We start from the raw sequence: 18,088 nt of genomic DNA on the forward strand, positions 1-18,088 counted from the left end.
AAAAAAATGATGACCATTTTTCACACAGCCCTTGTAACATCCCTGTAGTCCTGGGGTGTCAAACTCGAGGCCTGCGGGCTGGGTGTGGCCTGCAGGGTGTTTAAATATGGCCCTCAGGTCCACCCTGGAAACAGCAAAGACCGGCCTCCCGGAAAACAGAGTTCAGGAGGGCGACATGCTGTCCTCCCGGGCTCTGTTTTCAGCTGTGACGACCTCCTGCAGCCCTCTGCCAGGGAAAACGGAGCTCGGGAGGGCTACATGCAGAGGGCTGCAGGATGTCATCATGGCTGAAAATGGGACCTCAATGGGTGACGTCGAGCTGGCCACGCTGCCACCTGCCACCCCCAAGGTGAAACACAACCCTGATGCGGCCTTCAGTGAAATTGAGTTTGACACCCCTGCTGCGGTCACATGATCAAAATTGGGACGTTTAACAACTGGCATGCATTTATGACAGACAGAGGGATCACAGCAATTTTTAGGCCAGCAGCTCTGCTCCTGACTTCCGAGGAATGTTGGTGTGCAGGAAACTGAAGAAGGGAATGCCGCATACGCTGCCTTGGAGGAACGCTAGACTATAAATCTAACAAATAAATAAATATTAAAGCTAGATTTGCAGAAAAACATCACGGCAGCGTTATTTTTGGGGAGGGAAGGAATCAAAACTTTTATGGCCAAAAACGGGCCTCGGTCTGCAGCAGTTTCCCAGAATTGAGTGCAGTTGTTGAATGCAGATGATCTTCTGCGCTGGGAAAGAAGCCAGCTGTTTTTTCATTGAGGGAGCCTCATCTGAAGAACGGGCTGGGGGAGAAGCTCCGGGCCTTAGATGCACATGAATGTTTGTAAAGAGATTTATACTAGTGATTCATTTGGGCATTTGGGTATGATTGTTTTCCTTTAGCACCACAAGTAAATAGGAGGGAGGGAGGAACGAAGGAAGGAAAGGAGGGAGGAAGGAAAGAAAGAAAGAAAGGAGGGAGGAAGAAGGAAGGAAAGGGGGAGGGAGGGAAAAATGAAGGAAGGAAAGAGGGAGGGAGGAAGGAAAGGAAGGAAGGAGGGAGGGAGGTAGAGGAGGGAAAGGACGGGAGGAGCAAAGAATGAAGGAAGGAAAGGAAGGAGGGAGGGGAGGGGAGGGGAAAGGAGGGAAGAAGGAAGGAGGGAGGGAGGGAAGAAGGAAAGAAGGAAGGAATGAAATTCCAAGAGGATGCAAAGACTCAGGAAGTTTGAGAGTTCCTTCTGATCAATCTCATCCAACAGCCATTTCCAGATGGGAAAAGATGAAATTATTTGGACTACAGGCCTTTCCAAATGCTGCTGCGCCTGCTGTGGTATCAGCCAGATCAGGAATCAGGTTATTATAGATCTAAATTTAAGACTAAGCAAATAAATAAAAATGCCTTATTTTTTCTTCCCTTTACATTGTTTTTTTCCCTTCTGGAACTGAATTCTGAATGCTTCTCGCTACATTCCTTTTGCATTTTTCCAGATTCTTTGCCATGTCCTCAGCTAACCATCATCAGGGATGTATAAAAAAAATTAACCCTTTTGTTTCGAGCCTTATTTCAAAAGAAAGAAAGGGATGCTATTTCTCTCTTCTCCCCCCTCCCCATTTTTGCTCTGTTCACTGCTCTTTCGTGGGAAAATATTGCAGGCTGAAACTTTGGCCCGCGTATTTACGTGGGAGCAGATATGCCAGAACTATAAATATATTCCCTTCGATGACATAAATAGGTTATACGTTGCCCCCTTTCCCAGAAAAAGAGTCATTCACATGTACCCTTTAATTCATGGGTGAACATCCTTTGCCAAAGCTCATACCAGACGTTTTGGAGAAAAAAAGCCCAACTTTTCCAGCAGCCTCTTCCTACACAGTGGGAGGAAAAATCTGTGCAGGGAGAAAGAGATAGTCAGAAAGAGAGGTTAAAAAGGGAAGGCCAGACAGAAAGGAAGTAGATTTTGCTGTTTAGCCCCATCCACTTTGCACAGGTTCTTCCCGGGGGAGATATAGGTAGTCCTCAACTTACCGTATTTTTCGGAGTATAAGACGTTCCGGATTATAAAACGCACCTATCTTTTTTGGTGAGGAAAACAAGAAAAAAAAAATCTGCCTCTGCCTCCCAGCAATTTTCCTTGTTGCCGCAAACAGCAAACAGCCTGCTTTACTTTCATTTTTGTTTTCAGCATAGCTTGATTAGCACAAGGAAAAAAAAAATCTGCTCCCACCAATTTACCTCCTTGCAACAAGCAGCAGAGGCCCACGCAGTAATAGGCAATAGACCTTCCAGAAATGACTGACCAGCTAGCCACGCCCACCTAGTCACATGACCTCCAAGCCACGCCCACAGAACCGGTAGTAAAAAAATGTAGAACCCACCCCTGATATTGTCCCCAACAATCTGGGTCCTCATTTTACCCACCTCGGAAGGATGAAAGGCTGAGTCAAACCTTGAGCCAGTGAGAATCGAACTCCTGGCAATGGGCAGAGTTAGCCTGCAATACTGCATTCTAACCACTACGCCACCATGGCTCATGCAATGCAATGCAATGCAATGGCTGATATCTGGAACAGAAATAATCCACACAGCAACATCTATTGCAGACCCGAGCAGCAATTCTTCACTCTCCACCAATGCCATGCCCAAATTTCCTGATTTAAAACCGAGCGGAAAGTATGAAGACTTCCTGAGTATTCCCTTCCCAGCCAGAAACCAAAGTGATTTCTTTCCCATAAAACTTCCCCTTTCACTCTTGCATCCGTATTATAAGGCTGGGATAGCAGAGTTGATGTATGAGTTCTGCTTCAGGCAAAGCTTTTTTTTTCTTTCATCCCACATCAAAGGCTGAAGGAACCCTCAGCGCTCCATAGCTGGCTTAACCCACCTGGACAGACTGCCAGTGAATTCCCGGGCTCCACATCATTCAGAATCAATAATGAAGTCAAATCAAGAGGGGCCGTCAAAACATCGGCATCTGCTGGGATGTTAGCCAAGGAATGAAATAGTTTGAGATCAGGCTAAGCCTCCTACTTCACTCCAATGACAATTGTGTGTCCTGGGGTGGGGGTTGGTTGGGATGGGGAGAGGAGAGGTGGGAAGGCCAGCTATCTCAATTGCTCCACCATCTGTGTTTTGGGAAAGGGTATTAAAAGGATCTTCTGGTTGTGTCATTGTTTTTGAGTGGCAAAGTGTTCCAAGTTGTTCTTGCTCATTTACAGTTGTGTTGGTGCCATGTGCTAAGCATTGGTTAAGTGAACCAATGGATAGGATAAGGATAGGATAAGGATAAGGATAGGATAGGATAGGATAGGATAGGATAGGATAGGATAGGATAGGATAGGATAGAATAGAATAGAATAGAATAGAATAGAATAGAATAGAATAGAATAGAATAGAATAACAGAGTTGGAAGGGACCTTGGAGGTCTTCTAGTCCAACCCCCTGCTCAGACAGGAAACCCTATGCCATTTCAGACAAATGGTTGTCCAATTTCTTCTTTAAAAATTTCCAGTGTTGGAGAATTCACAACTTCTGGAGGCAAGTTGTTCCACTGATTCATTGGTCTGTCAGGAAATTTCTCCTTTGTTCTAGGTTGCTTCTCTCCTTGATTAGTTTCCACTCATTGCTTCTTGTCCTGCCTTCAGGTTCTTTAGATAATAGCTTGACTCCCTCTTCTTTGTGGCAGCCCCTCAGATATTGGAACACTGCTATCGTGTCACCCCTATTAGTTAGTCAGTCAAATGTGATGGGTTTGCACGAGATCCTTGAAGGTAAATTACCCACCTGCCCTGCAACATGACAGGGTAAAATCTAAGGGGTATATTTCAAATGCAGTATATTGTGCACTCTCTTTGTGACAAGGGGGTGTCTAAGGGATACAAACAAAATATTGAAATGGTGCCCACAACAGTGTGATTCAAGCCCTACCTTTCTAAAATGTGCAATACACATAAAAGACAAGCAGGGTTTCAATAATACTATCTTGAATTTTGTGGCCGTGCCCTAGGGCAGCATTTCTGAACCTTGGCAGCTTTCAGATGTGTGGACTTCAACTCCTTGCTGGCTGGGGAATTCTGGACATTAAAGCTGACACATCTGAAAGCTGCCAAGTTTGAGATATACTGCCCTTAGGGCATGACACTGCTTTTTATATGAGGCACATAATCATGCCAGGTATAGATTCTGCAACATCCGTTTTCTGGAAGAAATTAACGTATGAATTGATTTAGAATGGTGGCCAAACATGAAACTCATACCAGAAAATGAATTCTGCTATTGCAGTCTGTCTAGATATCAAGTTAAGGACACTGCAAAAATGGATTTTCTGCCAGATTTCTGGGTCCAAGCCCTGGATAATTTCTATGTATGTATACTCACGGTGGCACAATGGTTAGAGTGCAGTACTACAGGCTACTTCTGCTGACTACCAGCTGCCTGCAATTTGGCAGTTCAAATCTCACCAGGCTCAAGGTTGACTCAGCCTTCCATCCTTCCGAGGTGGGTAAAATGAGGACCCAGATTGTTGGGGGCAATAGGCTGACTCTGTAAACCGCTTAGAGAGGGCTGTAAAGCACTGTGAAGTGGTATATAAGTGCTATTGCTACTCATTCCTAACATGGCCACTGGCCATGGTGGTGAGGGAGTATGGGAGTTGTAGTTTAACTATGGGATAAGATCCCAAAGGTGCTTTTTCAAGAGGCAACTAACTGGACTTTCTGTTTTTCTTTGAAGAAATTTAACTTCTCATCCAAGAAGCTTCTTCAGCTCTGGGGAAGCTTCTTGGTTGAGAAGCGAAACATCTTCAAAGAAAAACCTGAAAGTCCAGTTGTCTCTTGAAAAAGCATCTTTGGGACAACCAGGACCTGGATGACAGAGAATCTCCATAGACATTTATGGGACAAGATTGGTCTTTTTAGAAGTTGCTAACTTGCAGAAAAAGAAAACTAACAATAAAAGGATAACCTTTTCAAGGGTGGGAAATCTCACAAGGTTGTGTGTTAGGACTGATGCTTTTTAACTTGGTCATACTAAATCCTAGTTTAAGGGTAAGTAGTAAACTGGCTGAATTCATGGACGCTGATGAAATCCAATGGCAATTGTGAAGAGCTCCAGAAAATTCTCTTTAAAATATCCGACTTTTATCAAACAAATGGTAAATGTGATTCCACTTAAGGAAGTGCAAAGTGATGCACATTGGAGCAGAAATATATAAGTATGGGTGCATTGTCATCATCAGAACTACTGCACATAGCTCCCGTTGCTACATTTAGGAAAAAGGTACAACAGAGAAAATGAGAAGAAGTAGAAGAGAGCAACCCACATAATTAGGGACTCAAAGTACTTTTCTTGGGAGAAAAAAAAATGAGCACAATGGGGGCTCATTAGTTTAGAAAACATGGTGGTGTTGGGGACATACGATAGGAAGGTTAAAACATGCAGGGAATGGGAAAAGATCAGACATTCCTTTCTTGGTTTGAAGAGGTAAGCTAAGCATGCAGTCCAAAGAAGATGCTTCTTCGTGCAATTCATAGTTAGTTGATGTGTGAGAGATAAGGATGGACATTGACTTAGCTTTGTAAGTAGACTAGATAAATTCATAGGGAATAATAGGTCTATTGACAGCTGTGAGTGAAGACAGATTTCCACACTGGTGGCAGCTTTTACCCAAATACCAATTGAAGAACACTGGTGGTCAAAGATGGTAAGCATGCTGGAGATACCTGCCTAGCTTCTGTGAGAAACAAACATCTGGACTCAGAGGAGTTATGGCAAGAGCCAGAGGTGCTATTTTTATGCTCTTGAGTCATAGGGAGGGCCCTGGGCTAGGGATGGCTGTATTATTGAGGCAGATGAGAATTTATCTCCACCATCACCATCCCAGTTAGCTCTTTTCTGCCTTCCACCAATTAGATCCTCGGGTATGGTTCCCATTTTGTAAAAAAGGAACTGCTGGTTCTCTTAGGGCACGTCCAGACTATCAAAACAAGGAGGGAATGGTTGCTTTGATTGTATTATAAAATATAATGCAGTGTATTATATGATAACCAGAAGGTGTATATCCCAGAGGTATTATCAAAGGAAGTGAGTCATGTTTCTAGGATAGCGTATCTCAAACTCAGCAAGATGTGTGGACTTCCAACGTCCTGAATTCCCCAGCCAGCATTTAACTATACAAGCCTCTCCCTTTTTTTCTTCCATCCAGTGATGTCTGATTCTCAAAGACTGCCTGGACAAGCCCCTAAAATTTTGTTGGACAGGTTTTCCAGAAGTGGTTTGTCATTACCTCCTTCCTAGGGCTGAGAGCAAATGACTGGCCTAAGATTACCCAGTTGGCTTTGTGCCTAAAGCAGGACAAGAACGGATATAGTCTCCTGATTTCTAGCCTGATGCTTTCTTTAACCCTAACACCAAACTGGCTCTCATCGAACTCTAGTCCTAAATTCCAAAATATACCGGAAGGATATTGATATTGACATAGGCTTATTCCATTGTACCTTGCCTCAGTGAAATAACCTTGGTGCTATAGTGTGTCAACCCATCCAGCACATTAGAACTGTGTGAATCCAAAGCCAATTGTAGGTATCAATTATTACTCAAATTGCAGCTTAATGACACGTGGTTCTACCAGTATCATAGCTTGATCTTTCACAGTATTTCCCTCAAATGTGAGTATATGTAAGGCCCACTTTTATTTAATCTTTGTGTAAGCGAATTAGTTGGTTCTTTTTTAAAAAAACCTCTAACTGCTTAACACAGATATGGGTCTTATTTCATCACTGCAGCTAGATACGAAATTACAATCCAGATAGAATATATTGCAAGACAGTCATTTGTTTATTAATTGTAATATTTCAAAGTCAGTGATGTGGACCAAACACCAGAAATTGCATAGAATCAGGAAATTGAATATTATAGAATCTATTCAGTCAAGTACTTGAAGATTCCATTTCTTAGGGGGTGGGGTGTAAGAATTCTCCATAGCAACTTTACTTTGAGGCAATGAAATTTCATTGAACTCTAAAATGTAATTTCCTAACATTGAAGCTTATTAGAACCGACGTTAAGATGTTTTGGCTCTTCAAGTCTTACTTGCTAAATTTTATAGTGCAGCAGTTTTGAATAATCCTGGTACAATGCCATGCATTTTAGCATGACTATTTGCATTTCTTCCTGATACACGTTGTTCGTTCCTTTGAACACAAATGAATATTCCTCTTTTTGAAAAATGCATTTTGTAAATGCCAAAAAGATATAAAAAAAATACAGAGACAAATTCTAGGGGCTGGAATTCCAATATATCTGGGAGCCATATGGTTACTTTCAAAGTTTGAAACAGGCTCCCTCTGCTGATGCCGCAGCGTAAAACGAAGAGGCTGATAGAGCACATTCCATGAATGGGCCACTCAACCTAGTCACTGCTCAATACAGCAGACACAGATTTTGTACTGTTCCCTGATTCTGCAGCCTGTTATGGAAAAACTTGCTTACAAAAAGCAGCTTTCCATTCAGAAGAATGCAGGAGAGCAAATGTTATTTGCAGCTAGAGATAAGTGCAAATAAGCATTGTTTAACCTTCACACAACTGCACATCAACTTGATAGGATCAGTCCCTGAGAAGTTATCCTGGGGTTCTCATGGTTATTCTCAGAATCGATTGAGCACGAAGGAGAGAGCCCGCAGGTGTGATGGTTCCACTTCTCTAATGTAGGACTTTTCCTGTGATTCTGCAATTTCCTGGGCATTAAGGACAGCAGAGTTTGCGTGGAGGAGAAGGCTAAGGGTGTACTTGAAGCAAGATGACAAGACTCTCACCGTCACAAGGCAGATTGCTTGGAGGTTTCAGTGCTCACTATTGCTCTTTCCACGGGTCGCCATCAAAGGTTATATTCTCAACATGATAAAACATGACTTACCAAGCTGGGTTTATACAACGTGAACTAACAGTTTGGCTCACCGCAGTGTGTGAGCTCAATCAATGTTGTGCAAAAGTAACAGCAACTTGTTTTTAAAAGTATACATTAAAGTCATGGTTTAACAGATACTTAAACTAGGCATTTGGGGCTACATATGATGAACCAAATAGTTGTAAGAATTAAAATTTCAGCCGGCATATTTCAGAAGCTACAGTCCAGATAATCTGGGCAAAGTAGAGCTTTAATAAGTGACAAGAGCATCATTTTTTTTACCTGAAAATTTATTGAAAAATGCAATACAAGATTGAACACATATCTAAATGCTACATCTAATTTTTCTTTAACTACAAAAGTCCAAAATAACAACTACATAAACTATAAAGATTTGCTAATAGTTTATTCTGTTCCTACTTTTTTTTAAAAAGAACGAACTATTCTATACAATTGTCTTTAAAAAAAATTTACAAAGCTCCTTCATATCTGCAGTGAAATAGTGTGATTTAATGTGTAAAAAAGAGAACCAACCCCCCATAATTAGAATACATTTTTTAAAAATTGTCCCTTGTATGAAAATGGAAAAAAATCACAGTTTATGAATCCCCAACACCCTCTCGAGTCCCCAAAGTTAATTTGTACTTTAATTGTTGGCAAGTGAAAATCTATTTTTTTCCTTCTAATTTGACCAATTTGGATACTGCTGCTCTTCCTTCTGTACACACATTCATAGATAAATAGCTTCCATTTACTATACAATTAAGAGAGTTTCTAGATAATCTCATAAATGGGGAAGGAAATAACTGGGAGCATAGTCATTTCATCATTATAAATAAATAGACTATATTTTATTTACTGCTCCAGTAATGGCAGTGCTGGTCCCCAGAAAACGAGAATGCTAGAAGCTGGTTTATTTTGTGATCTGTTAAGGTGATGGTGGCAGCTCTGAGATTGTGAGTACAAACAGCCTACAAATGCTTTTCCTACTCAAAACATGAAAATTACTATTGTCAATGGCAGACAGTTCAGGACACGTTTCTGGTACCCTAAAACTAAATTATTTTCATTGTGTCTGCTATGGAAAGTTAAATTACCTTGGCAAATGCATTTTAAAAGGATTTATTAGCTCCTTTTTTTAAATTTCTCCAGCATGCTTGGCTATACAAAATGAAATATTGCTCACTTGCGGGATATAAGCAGCCAGGAGGAACAAACTCACAACTCTTGTTCAGTTACAAAGGCTGCCAGCAGGAGTGCCAATTTATAAGCTCAGGTGGTAAACAGAAACCGCCTTCGCAGCAGAGAGTGGATTTACACTGCATGCAGGAAGGAATTTCAGAAAAGAAAATAATCCCTATGTGGCAGCAGCCCCAGGATTCACATTCCTAAGAGGTTTAAAAGAGGACCCTTAAACTCTTTCAGCCTTTTCTGGTATGAAGTTTAGTTTTATCAGTTTTGGCGAATAGGTAATAAAAGCTGGTGGGAGTTGTTGCGCAATAAGACTACCAGTCAAAAGAAGGTGTGTACATGCATATTGTTAAGGGGTTTTAAAAGTTTGTTACAATAATCAGAAGCAGAGTAACATAACATGAAAACAGCACAATCATTTAGGTTTATCAGGGGTATCCCACGGTGGCAACTTTAAGACTTGTGGACTTCTACTCCCAGATTTCCTCGGCCATGATTGGAATTCTGGGAATTGAAATCCACAAGTCTTAAAGTTGTCAAGGTTGGACAACCCGATGTATATCATGTAAATCAGTTTAATCTGCAAAAATATGAAGTTTTTCTTGCTTTATAATGCTTTTATCTTCTGGCATACTCAAAGGTGGAGATCTTATGCCTGGCCATGAGTAGAAAAGCAAAACTTTTATTAAACCCCTGAGGTCAAATTGCCCTGCTAATGAATATAAAGAACCAAAAAGAAAAAAAAAGTAAATTTGAATGACCCTTACTTTTCTTTCTCTCAGGAATATGGCTGTCTTGTTGCTTGTTCCTTTTATCTTGTAGAATAGTTTTTCATTTTTTTCATTCACGTGTCCTGTGATTTTGAGCATTTCTTGAAACTAATATATTCCTAAGTAATATTTAGAAAAGCAATCCTAAATACTTACACCAACTGTTAAATGAACATTTTTTGCTTCTGATTATTGTAAAAGGAGGCAAGTAATGACACAATGCAGATATACCATCCCACCTTGGACTTCCTTATTGCAGTCTAATGCAACACTTACTGCAGATTTTATTACACACTTTTAATAAATAAGCTAAAAATCAGAAAAAGGGAAGTTGGGAGTCATCTATTGCACAACACAAAAAAGGGTGAATCAGTAAAATTAACCCTGGTGCATGAATGAAAATGGAGGTCAAAAGGTAAGGTGGTAGAAAACTCTGAAAATGGGAGAGCAATAGATGTAAGGAAGGCCAGGAAGAGGTACAATCTGAAATGCATTCCCCTCATCATGTAAAGGTAATATCTTATAATGTGGGATTCACATTCCATACAAGAATGTGTAGGTTAGCTAAACAGAACAGAACATCACTGGCTAGCTATCCATAGTGTACAAAAATCATGCTCAGTTACAGCTGGTGAAAGGGCAAAACCTGTCCTTAGAAACCATATGGAATACAAGCTTCATGAATAATAGAATTCCATAATAAATAATAGAATGCTTTCAAAACTGCTTTATGCTTTGAATAAAAGAGCAGTAAAAGCAGCAGAAATATTAATATTTTGTACCAGTCAAAGTGTACCAATCAGTTGTCTTTCACAATAAATAGCTAGTTTTGTAATAAATACATTAAGTGCCCAGAGTTTATTCTAGTTCGGTGTAATATTGTTAGGAAGCTTACTTACTCTACTGCTTTCACAATTAATTAATTCTATTACAACTCAATCCTATGTTTATTTTCCGGGGGGTGGGGGAGGATCTGTTTCCAAATGGGCTTCCCTCTGGCATCAATCAGCAATCATTGGAAACATGATGTAATGTCCAGAGCATATTAAAACAAAACTGATCGAACAGCATTCCATCTCAAAACACTTCTAAAATGTTACAAACACTTCATTTTGAATGTAAAATTGTGGTTTCAAGCTCAAATGGGATGTTTTGTATTCAAAATGTTTCACATACCACTACCTTTAAATCTTTCAATCCTAAAATATTCCTACTGATTCTTTAATCAAAATGCACTCACATTTGAGGGGGAAAGGAACATGCAGTATTACAGGGTAGCATTATTTCAAATAGTAAATGAAAGCTTTTATTTACTGAAATTGAGTTCTTCTAAGAAAAGGTAGAGCTGCTTCTTGTTGTATCTTTACAGAGCCTTCACATATTTTAGGAAAAAGAACCATCCAGCTAAGTAATGGTCTATCTATTTTTGAAAGATGGGAATTCCAAATTGGAGTCCAATAACTTAACATGCAGATTGCAATACACATAGAAAAGTGAAGTATTTTGAAAAAGAGTAGTCCTATTTGACTTTTGTTTGAAAGTAATGTAAAATCAGTATTATCTTTTTTAAAAAAAATTCCCACTGACCCCTTTCATAAATTACTTATTGCTCTTTCTCTGAACATATTCCCCAGGTGGTACATACCGTATTTTTCTATGATGACAATACATACAGTATTAAGGTGCTGAGGACAGCACCCAATGCTGAGTTCTACTCTTTCATTCTAATGTTAACAGTGGAAAAAGCTAAGGGCATCATTTACCAAGTGCAACAACCTCTGTTCGTGGGTTGTTGTTATTGTTGTTGTTTTTGAGGGAAAGCAAGTTCTTTTATAAGAAATTCTAAATGATCTAAAGGAAACAAGGGAGATACAGCACCAGTGCACCATGGTTAGGGTTGCCCCCCCAAGAAAAACGACAGAGTACTGTCTTCTGATGGAAATTAATATATTCCCTCTCCAAATAACTTTTCACTGAGGAAACAAGACCCTATTCTGACTGATAGCCTTTGATACCATCTTCATGAAAAGAATGCCAGATTGTCTTTAACAACTGAATAGGAATTACACCCCTTATCCAGATACATTGCCAGAGCTCTAAATTTAGCTTTTGTTTAAAAGGTATGATTTTAAATCTTTATTTGCCTTTTGCCCCCCCCCCTTGCACAAACAAACAAACAAAAAACAAAACCCTCCACCCAAACCTACAAATGAATATGGGTAAAAAAAAACCCCACCATGATAAAATCACAGCCTAACTTAATTGTGCTCAGGGTCTCTTACTCTTAAACTCATAGCTTAATGGGGCTAAACAGCAGATAGGATTACAAGGAACACCTACCAAGGACTGGGAAGCAAAACAAAGGTGGAGGGAGAAAAGAGCAGATGAGAGTTGAATGACTTACCACAATTCATTTAAAAGCTTTACAATTCACAGTATAAAAAAGCAACTTCCATTGTCCCTGAACCTAGGCAACTACTGAATTACTTATATAAACACCACAACCTCCGGATATGTTCAAGCATCTAAAGACAGACATATCCACAAAAGCGAAGGAAATCCACAAGCCAAGTATGCTGTGGTTAGGATACTCTGGACATTTTATAGATCAACCAATCAAATTAAAGTTTTGCACACAGTGATTTTTCTGACAAGGGTGGCTACTTGTAAGTCACTGATATGCCACACGGTAACCTATTCAAAAAGTAGGAGAGAATGCAAGCTACTTGAGGAACAGAAAGGTGAATATCATCACACTTAAAGGCAACATTTTTGATAAGCCCTGTGTACGCTTTTTGACATCTTAATACAGATTCAGAAAATGGCAAAGGAAAAGGAAATGGGAAAAAAATGATTTAAAAAAAAAAAAGCACATCAGCACATGTAAAATATGGCAAATTGTCGGTCACAATATTAAAAACAATGAAAAGGGACATATAGTATTAAAGATAATTCCAAGTAAACATCAAAAAGCATAACTTCCTAACAATAAATGATAGAATGTGTGATTGAGAATAAATCTGGCAAGTTTGAGGTCATGGTGTTCGAAAGTTCCTTTGTAGTTCTGCTGGTATGTCTTGGGTGGCCTTCAAAGAATGAAGCAGGCATCACCTAGGAAGATACAAATTTCTTAATGAAAATGGACACACATTTAGTATCTTACAAAGTGTTTGTGAACTCCTGATATTCTGCAAATGGGACAGAATGCATCAATTATATAATATTTTCAAATAATTGATTAATATTCATCTTAACTGGAAAGTCTAAGCTTTTTATAGCAACATAGAAAAATGCAAAAGTATACCGTACATAAACAAAAAGCCTGAACTAATTAAGATATCACTGGCTCAATTAATAATAAGGCTTAGCTGGCAATATAAAAAATATATCAAAGCCAGGACAAATAAGCACGTCTTCAACAATAGAAAGACCATTCCATATTCTGGGCAGCACAACTGACAGTGTCCTTCAGTGAGAGTGATTGCTGAATGAACATGATGAAAGCTGTGGCATAGTAGGAAAGACGTTTTCTATGAAAAGCTAAATCCATGAGTCATGGTGGCTCAGTGGATAGAATGCAGTATTGCAGGCTAACCCTGCCCACTGCCAGTAGTTCAATCCTGTCCTGCTCAAGGTTGACTCATCCTTCATCCTTCTGAGGTCGGTAAAATAAGGACCCAGATTGCTGGGGGTAATATGCTGACTCTGTAAACCGTTTAGAGAGCGCTGTAAAACACTGTTGAGCAGTATATAAGTAAGTGCCCTAGCTAAGTGTTACTGCTATATGAAATAAATGCATGTTACTAAACATATATATAAATTTTGCTCAAATGTGTCTTATTATGAGGAACAGAATATGAATGTTGAAGTGAGAACATAGCCAAGTTATATTTGAAAAAAAGTATCAATAATGCTCAATCATCTTTGCTTTCCTTATTATATTATGTGCATAAATGTTTCAAGGTAAACTACCGTGGTTAAGTCTGTATTTTAGATGATGTTTTAACTTTAAAAACCAGCTTTTTATTATATCATTACTTTGGATCTTTTTTCTTACTTTTGTCTGATAATGGGACATAACTGCAGAACGATAGGATAAAAAATTAAATAACTACATAAAATCCATATGCCTGAAGGTAGCCTCCAAGGATACACAAATGGAGAATTCCTGTCTAGATGTTTGCTCATAAATGGCATTCTGGTCTGTTGCAAAGCATACTCAAAATTCAGAAAACTCCCCCCTCCCCAAGAAAAACTTAGGTTCCCTAAATTGACCATAGGATCATTCTTCCACGGATAACTTAGTTTTAAAATATAAAGGTTTAAATCAGAATGTGATGCTCGGTTAATACATGGCGTTAAGGATGTTTCTTAGCACAAGGGCCCAGTTCTTGTTCACTCGTGTATGAAACAATTCTTGACCACTTGTATAGCTCTTGGGCTTTAAATACCGGCGAGATAGCTCACTCATAAAATGGTGCCTTGTTGAGAAACATTAGCATTGATCAAAAGGAAACAGGAGAAAAAATACTCTAAGATACCAAAAAAACCCATGCTATTTTGGTCCTTATGTACAACTAAATCACCATCAAACAGTATGTCAGGTGAAACAAATCTGTTGCATAAATAATCCATAAGAAGAAACACAGAGACAATTTCTCAAATTAAATGGTGTGCTGAGGTTTCATTCCCAAGTTGCACATTATCTCCGTACTGTACTGGGAAGAACATGAATAATTAATTTATTCTTAGCTTTATCAGAGGACACTTCTCTACAAATTTCAGGTAACTTGCAATGGATGCCCACCGTGATTGAGACGCCTACTGCAGGACTGAACAACGCAAGCGACTGTGAATGCCTTTTTGTTATCTTGAACAGGTCACACCAGTTTCCCTTTACTTAAAGTACAGATTAAAAAATAATTTGAAAAAGTAGGACTTTATTAGAGCTATATAAAAATTAAAAATATGGACAAGGTAAAAGGTTATTGGTGAATTTGAAACATTTATTTTAGCCCCCTTCAGCATTCTTAGTGTTGCTTCTAATGGCAATAGCAGTAGCACCCAATACTTTTTAAATAGTTTACTATAGGTTTCTCTCCGCCAATTGGTGGTGAGTGGACTGCTTATAATAGTGCAGGAACAAGACCTGGCAGGCAACAAGAAGTACAATATGACATGATATTTGCAGGTCTTATGTTCTGCAGACCCAGCCTATTTAATCCTAAACAATCATTGCTACCACTTTCAAACATTAGTGGGAGGCTAAATTTCAAGGATACTTATGATATGATTTACAATTAGAGTCAGAAACAGGCTACTATTTTAAACATTCTCATTTCTATTATGGCTGGATTCTTCCCCCAGTATATGTACATTTTAGCAGCAGTTTGTGCCTGTAAAGATTTACTATAATGGATTAAACTTGAGATATCAAGAACAGGGAGCTTCTTTAAGACACCTGATAACAATCCTTATTTATGACTAAAGTTAAAATATTTTATGAAGTGGTGCTAAAAGGGAACTTACCTGGTATAAACTATTTATTCTGCAATCTCAGTCTCCTGATGAACGACGACCTTGGTCACAGACATATCTGGATGTTGCTCTTTAGCTTCTTTGATGGCCTGAACAAGAACCTGAAGGAAAAGAGTATAAAGAGCACATTATTTCTGTGCTGCCTAACTTAATTTGCAGTCTGACATCCTACGGAATGGGGGGAGGGGCTCAACCTGTGTTATTTTACAATCAGCCTGATCAAGTTTAACACTTGAGGAAGACCACATTAGTGCTATCATAGCAATATTTTATCCAAGTGTTTTTTTTAAAAAAAATTCATTTTAATTATATATTTAACAAAACAGCTTCAAGTTTGTGAATGGCATCTTGTTATCTGTTATCACCTAGAAACATTTGAACTGAGTTTAAAAGATTTTCAATGCTTCAAAAATAACTTCAGAATCTGAATTTAAAGTTACTCTTCTATTGTTAAAAAAAACCCCTCCTTCCATTATCAATAATTACAACAATCTCTTACTTGATCATGATCAATGTCTGTATCTCCTGTGATGACAATTCGTTTTTCAATTCGTGTTTCTGAAATTCCACCTTTTACAGTCTGTCATGAGAAGACAAATATTAACATTTTTATAACTAAAAAATTATAAAACCTACAGAGATTTTAATTATTTTTAAAAGAGAAATGTAATCAATTTATTAAATAGGAATGTAAATAAAAATCTAGTTCATAGGTGCATTAGAATAAACTTGTATCATCTTTTGAACTTTCTTTTTCATAATTATGATTTCATTATTTTCAAATTTTTTTTTTTACAAAATTTAGACTAGACAAATATCCCATTCTTGCGAACCACAGGAAAGTTGCTTTACAAAATATAAAATTTGGTTATAAAGAGCATAAAAATGATTTTAAAAGTGAAGTTAATATAATAGATTCTTTTTTAAAATACGTCTGGAAATAGAAAATATTTAATCAGAACTCAATTAAGCTCAAACTAAACTAAAAAAATGTTTTGGCAAGAAAACTTGCAATTCCTTGATTCTCAATTTTAATGTAGACATAATTTGAGGCAAAGCCTTTAAAACTCCATATTACAAGATACATTTGTTTAACTTTTTTTCTCTCTGTGGTTTCTAACACTGGCTAAGCAGGTTTCCCCAACTTCACCATAAATGCCAGAAGTTCAAGTATCAAAACAGGTTGGTTCTTTGTATGCAACAAAACTTTCAAGAGGGCATCTGTAACTCAGAATAAGTCATACTGTTTGGCTATAGTGTATTATTATTTTTTTGACTTTATATCCATTACCAAAAGTTGTAAATCTAAAGGATAACTTGAGCTCATTGCAACTTTGTAACTAATGTAGCCAGGGAAGAGACTTTATGTAGCCAAGGAAATAAGATCCTTCTCTTGGATACAATATTATTTTATTTCTAACACAACCACAATTGTCATCAAAACGTAAGCTTTTCCGATCTACAGCAACACTGTCTTATAACAAAATAGTGCTTCTGTGTTCTCTGCATTCTACTGTCCAATCCTGTGAGGATTACCAAGGCACACAGAAAATGAAATATATGCATGTAATTTTTTTTGACAGGCATACAGCTTATCAATGAGACCAAATACTTGTTTAGCGGAGGTTTTACCTTCGTTATCTGTGTGGTCGTAGTGCTGCTGGTGGTCTCTGAAGTGATCGTCTGAGCAGTTAGGAGAACTCCAGGATCTAAATCCCCACTGCCATCATCAATCTAAGGCAGAAATACATGGAAGTATAAATGACTTCCTTGCCCACCTACAGTGAGTAACTCACCTGGTAGGAAAGATGACATTCATAAAAAAGAAACAAACTGAAAGACTGCTTCTAAGTGAAAAGAGATAGTATTAGCTAATCAACTACTGTATACATGTAGGACACTAACAACAACATTCTGGATCAGACAAGGCCCATACCAATTTAATCCAATACTCCCAGTAAACAATTAGATGCCATAGGAAGTTTACAAATAGAACCTTTGTGCAACGGCATCTTCTCAAGGATATATTGGTAAGAGCTGCTCAGTTCCCTGCAGTAATAAATGTAGCAACTATGATTAAATTCCATTCCTGTCCCACTTGTCTATACAATGAAAACAATGTACTTTTAAAAATCTTTTGAGATGTTTTTTTCAAAGCAGTAACAAACTTCCTTTTGTTGAATGTATATACATAGTTTTCTGCTTAAAGGAGGACAGTTTGTCAAAAGCATCCAGTTTACATATTTAAGCTGAAAGACCATATTTATCAAGCATATTTGCCTTGGGGGAAAAAATAGAAAGCACTTTGTAGCTACAAAAATAGTAAGAAAATGGTTTACCCTTAAGTCTATTTTTGGGTAGATTTTTGAAAAAAGCTTCCCACACATCTAGCTCCTTCTGGTACCACCCAAAATGCAACTTACCTTAGTGAGAGTATACAATGGGGAATTTTTAACTCAAGTGTACAAACTACCAAAGATGACGGATATCTTTTTTTTTTTTTTTAACTCTGGGGCTATTACTTATAATAATAATAATAATAATAATAATTTTATTTCTATACCGCCCTTCTCCCGAAGGACTCAGGGCGGTGTACAGCCTATTTAAAAACAGAAAAAACACAACAACAATTTAAAATTTAAAATCATTAAATAATTATCCACAGCAGTTGTCCACAAATAATGATTCT

At 38.2% G+C, this 18,088-nt stretch overlaps 1 protein-coding gene across 28 annotated transcripts in view; it reads right to left on the minus strand.

Moving 5' to 3' along the window:
• Positions 1–8,291: 8,291 nt before the first annotated feature.
• EPB41 (erythrocyte membrane protein band 4.1) overlaps positions 8,292–18,088 on the minus strand; it is a 107,133-nt gene continuing 97,336 nt past the window's right edge. For all 28 annotated transcript variants that reach the window (XM_070949486.1, XM_070949478.1, XM_070949477.1 and 25 more), the window contains 4 exons: positions 17,032–17,133; positions 15,899–15,979; positions 15,391–15,500; positions 8,292–12,972 (listed from right to left, as the gene is read on the minus strand). In XM_070949486.1, the coding sequence (XP_070805587.1) occupies positions 15,405–15,500; positions 15,899–15,979; positions 17,032–17,133 (279 nt within the window). In that variant the 3' untranslated portion in view covers positions 8,292–12,972; positions 15,391–15,404. The remainder of the gene's footprint in view (positions 12,973–15,390; positions 15,501–15,898; positions 15,980–17,031; positions 17,134–18,088) is intronic.

The sequence above is a fragment of the Pituophis catenifer genome, unplaced genomic scaffold (assembly GCF_029215685.1).
Source record: "Pituophis catenifer annectens isolate HBS135680 unplaced genomic scaffold, rPitCat1.0.hap2 SCAF_9, whole genome shotgun sequence".
NCBI classification, from domain to species: domain Eukaryota; kingdom Metazoa; phylum Chordata; class Lepidosauria; order Squamata; family Colubridae; genus Pituophis; species Pituophis catenifer.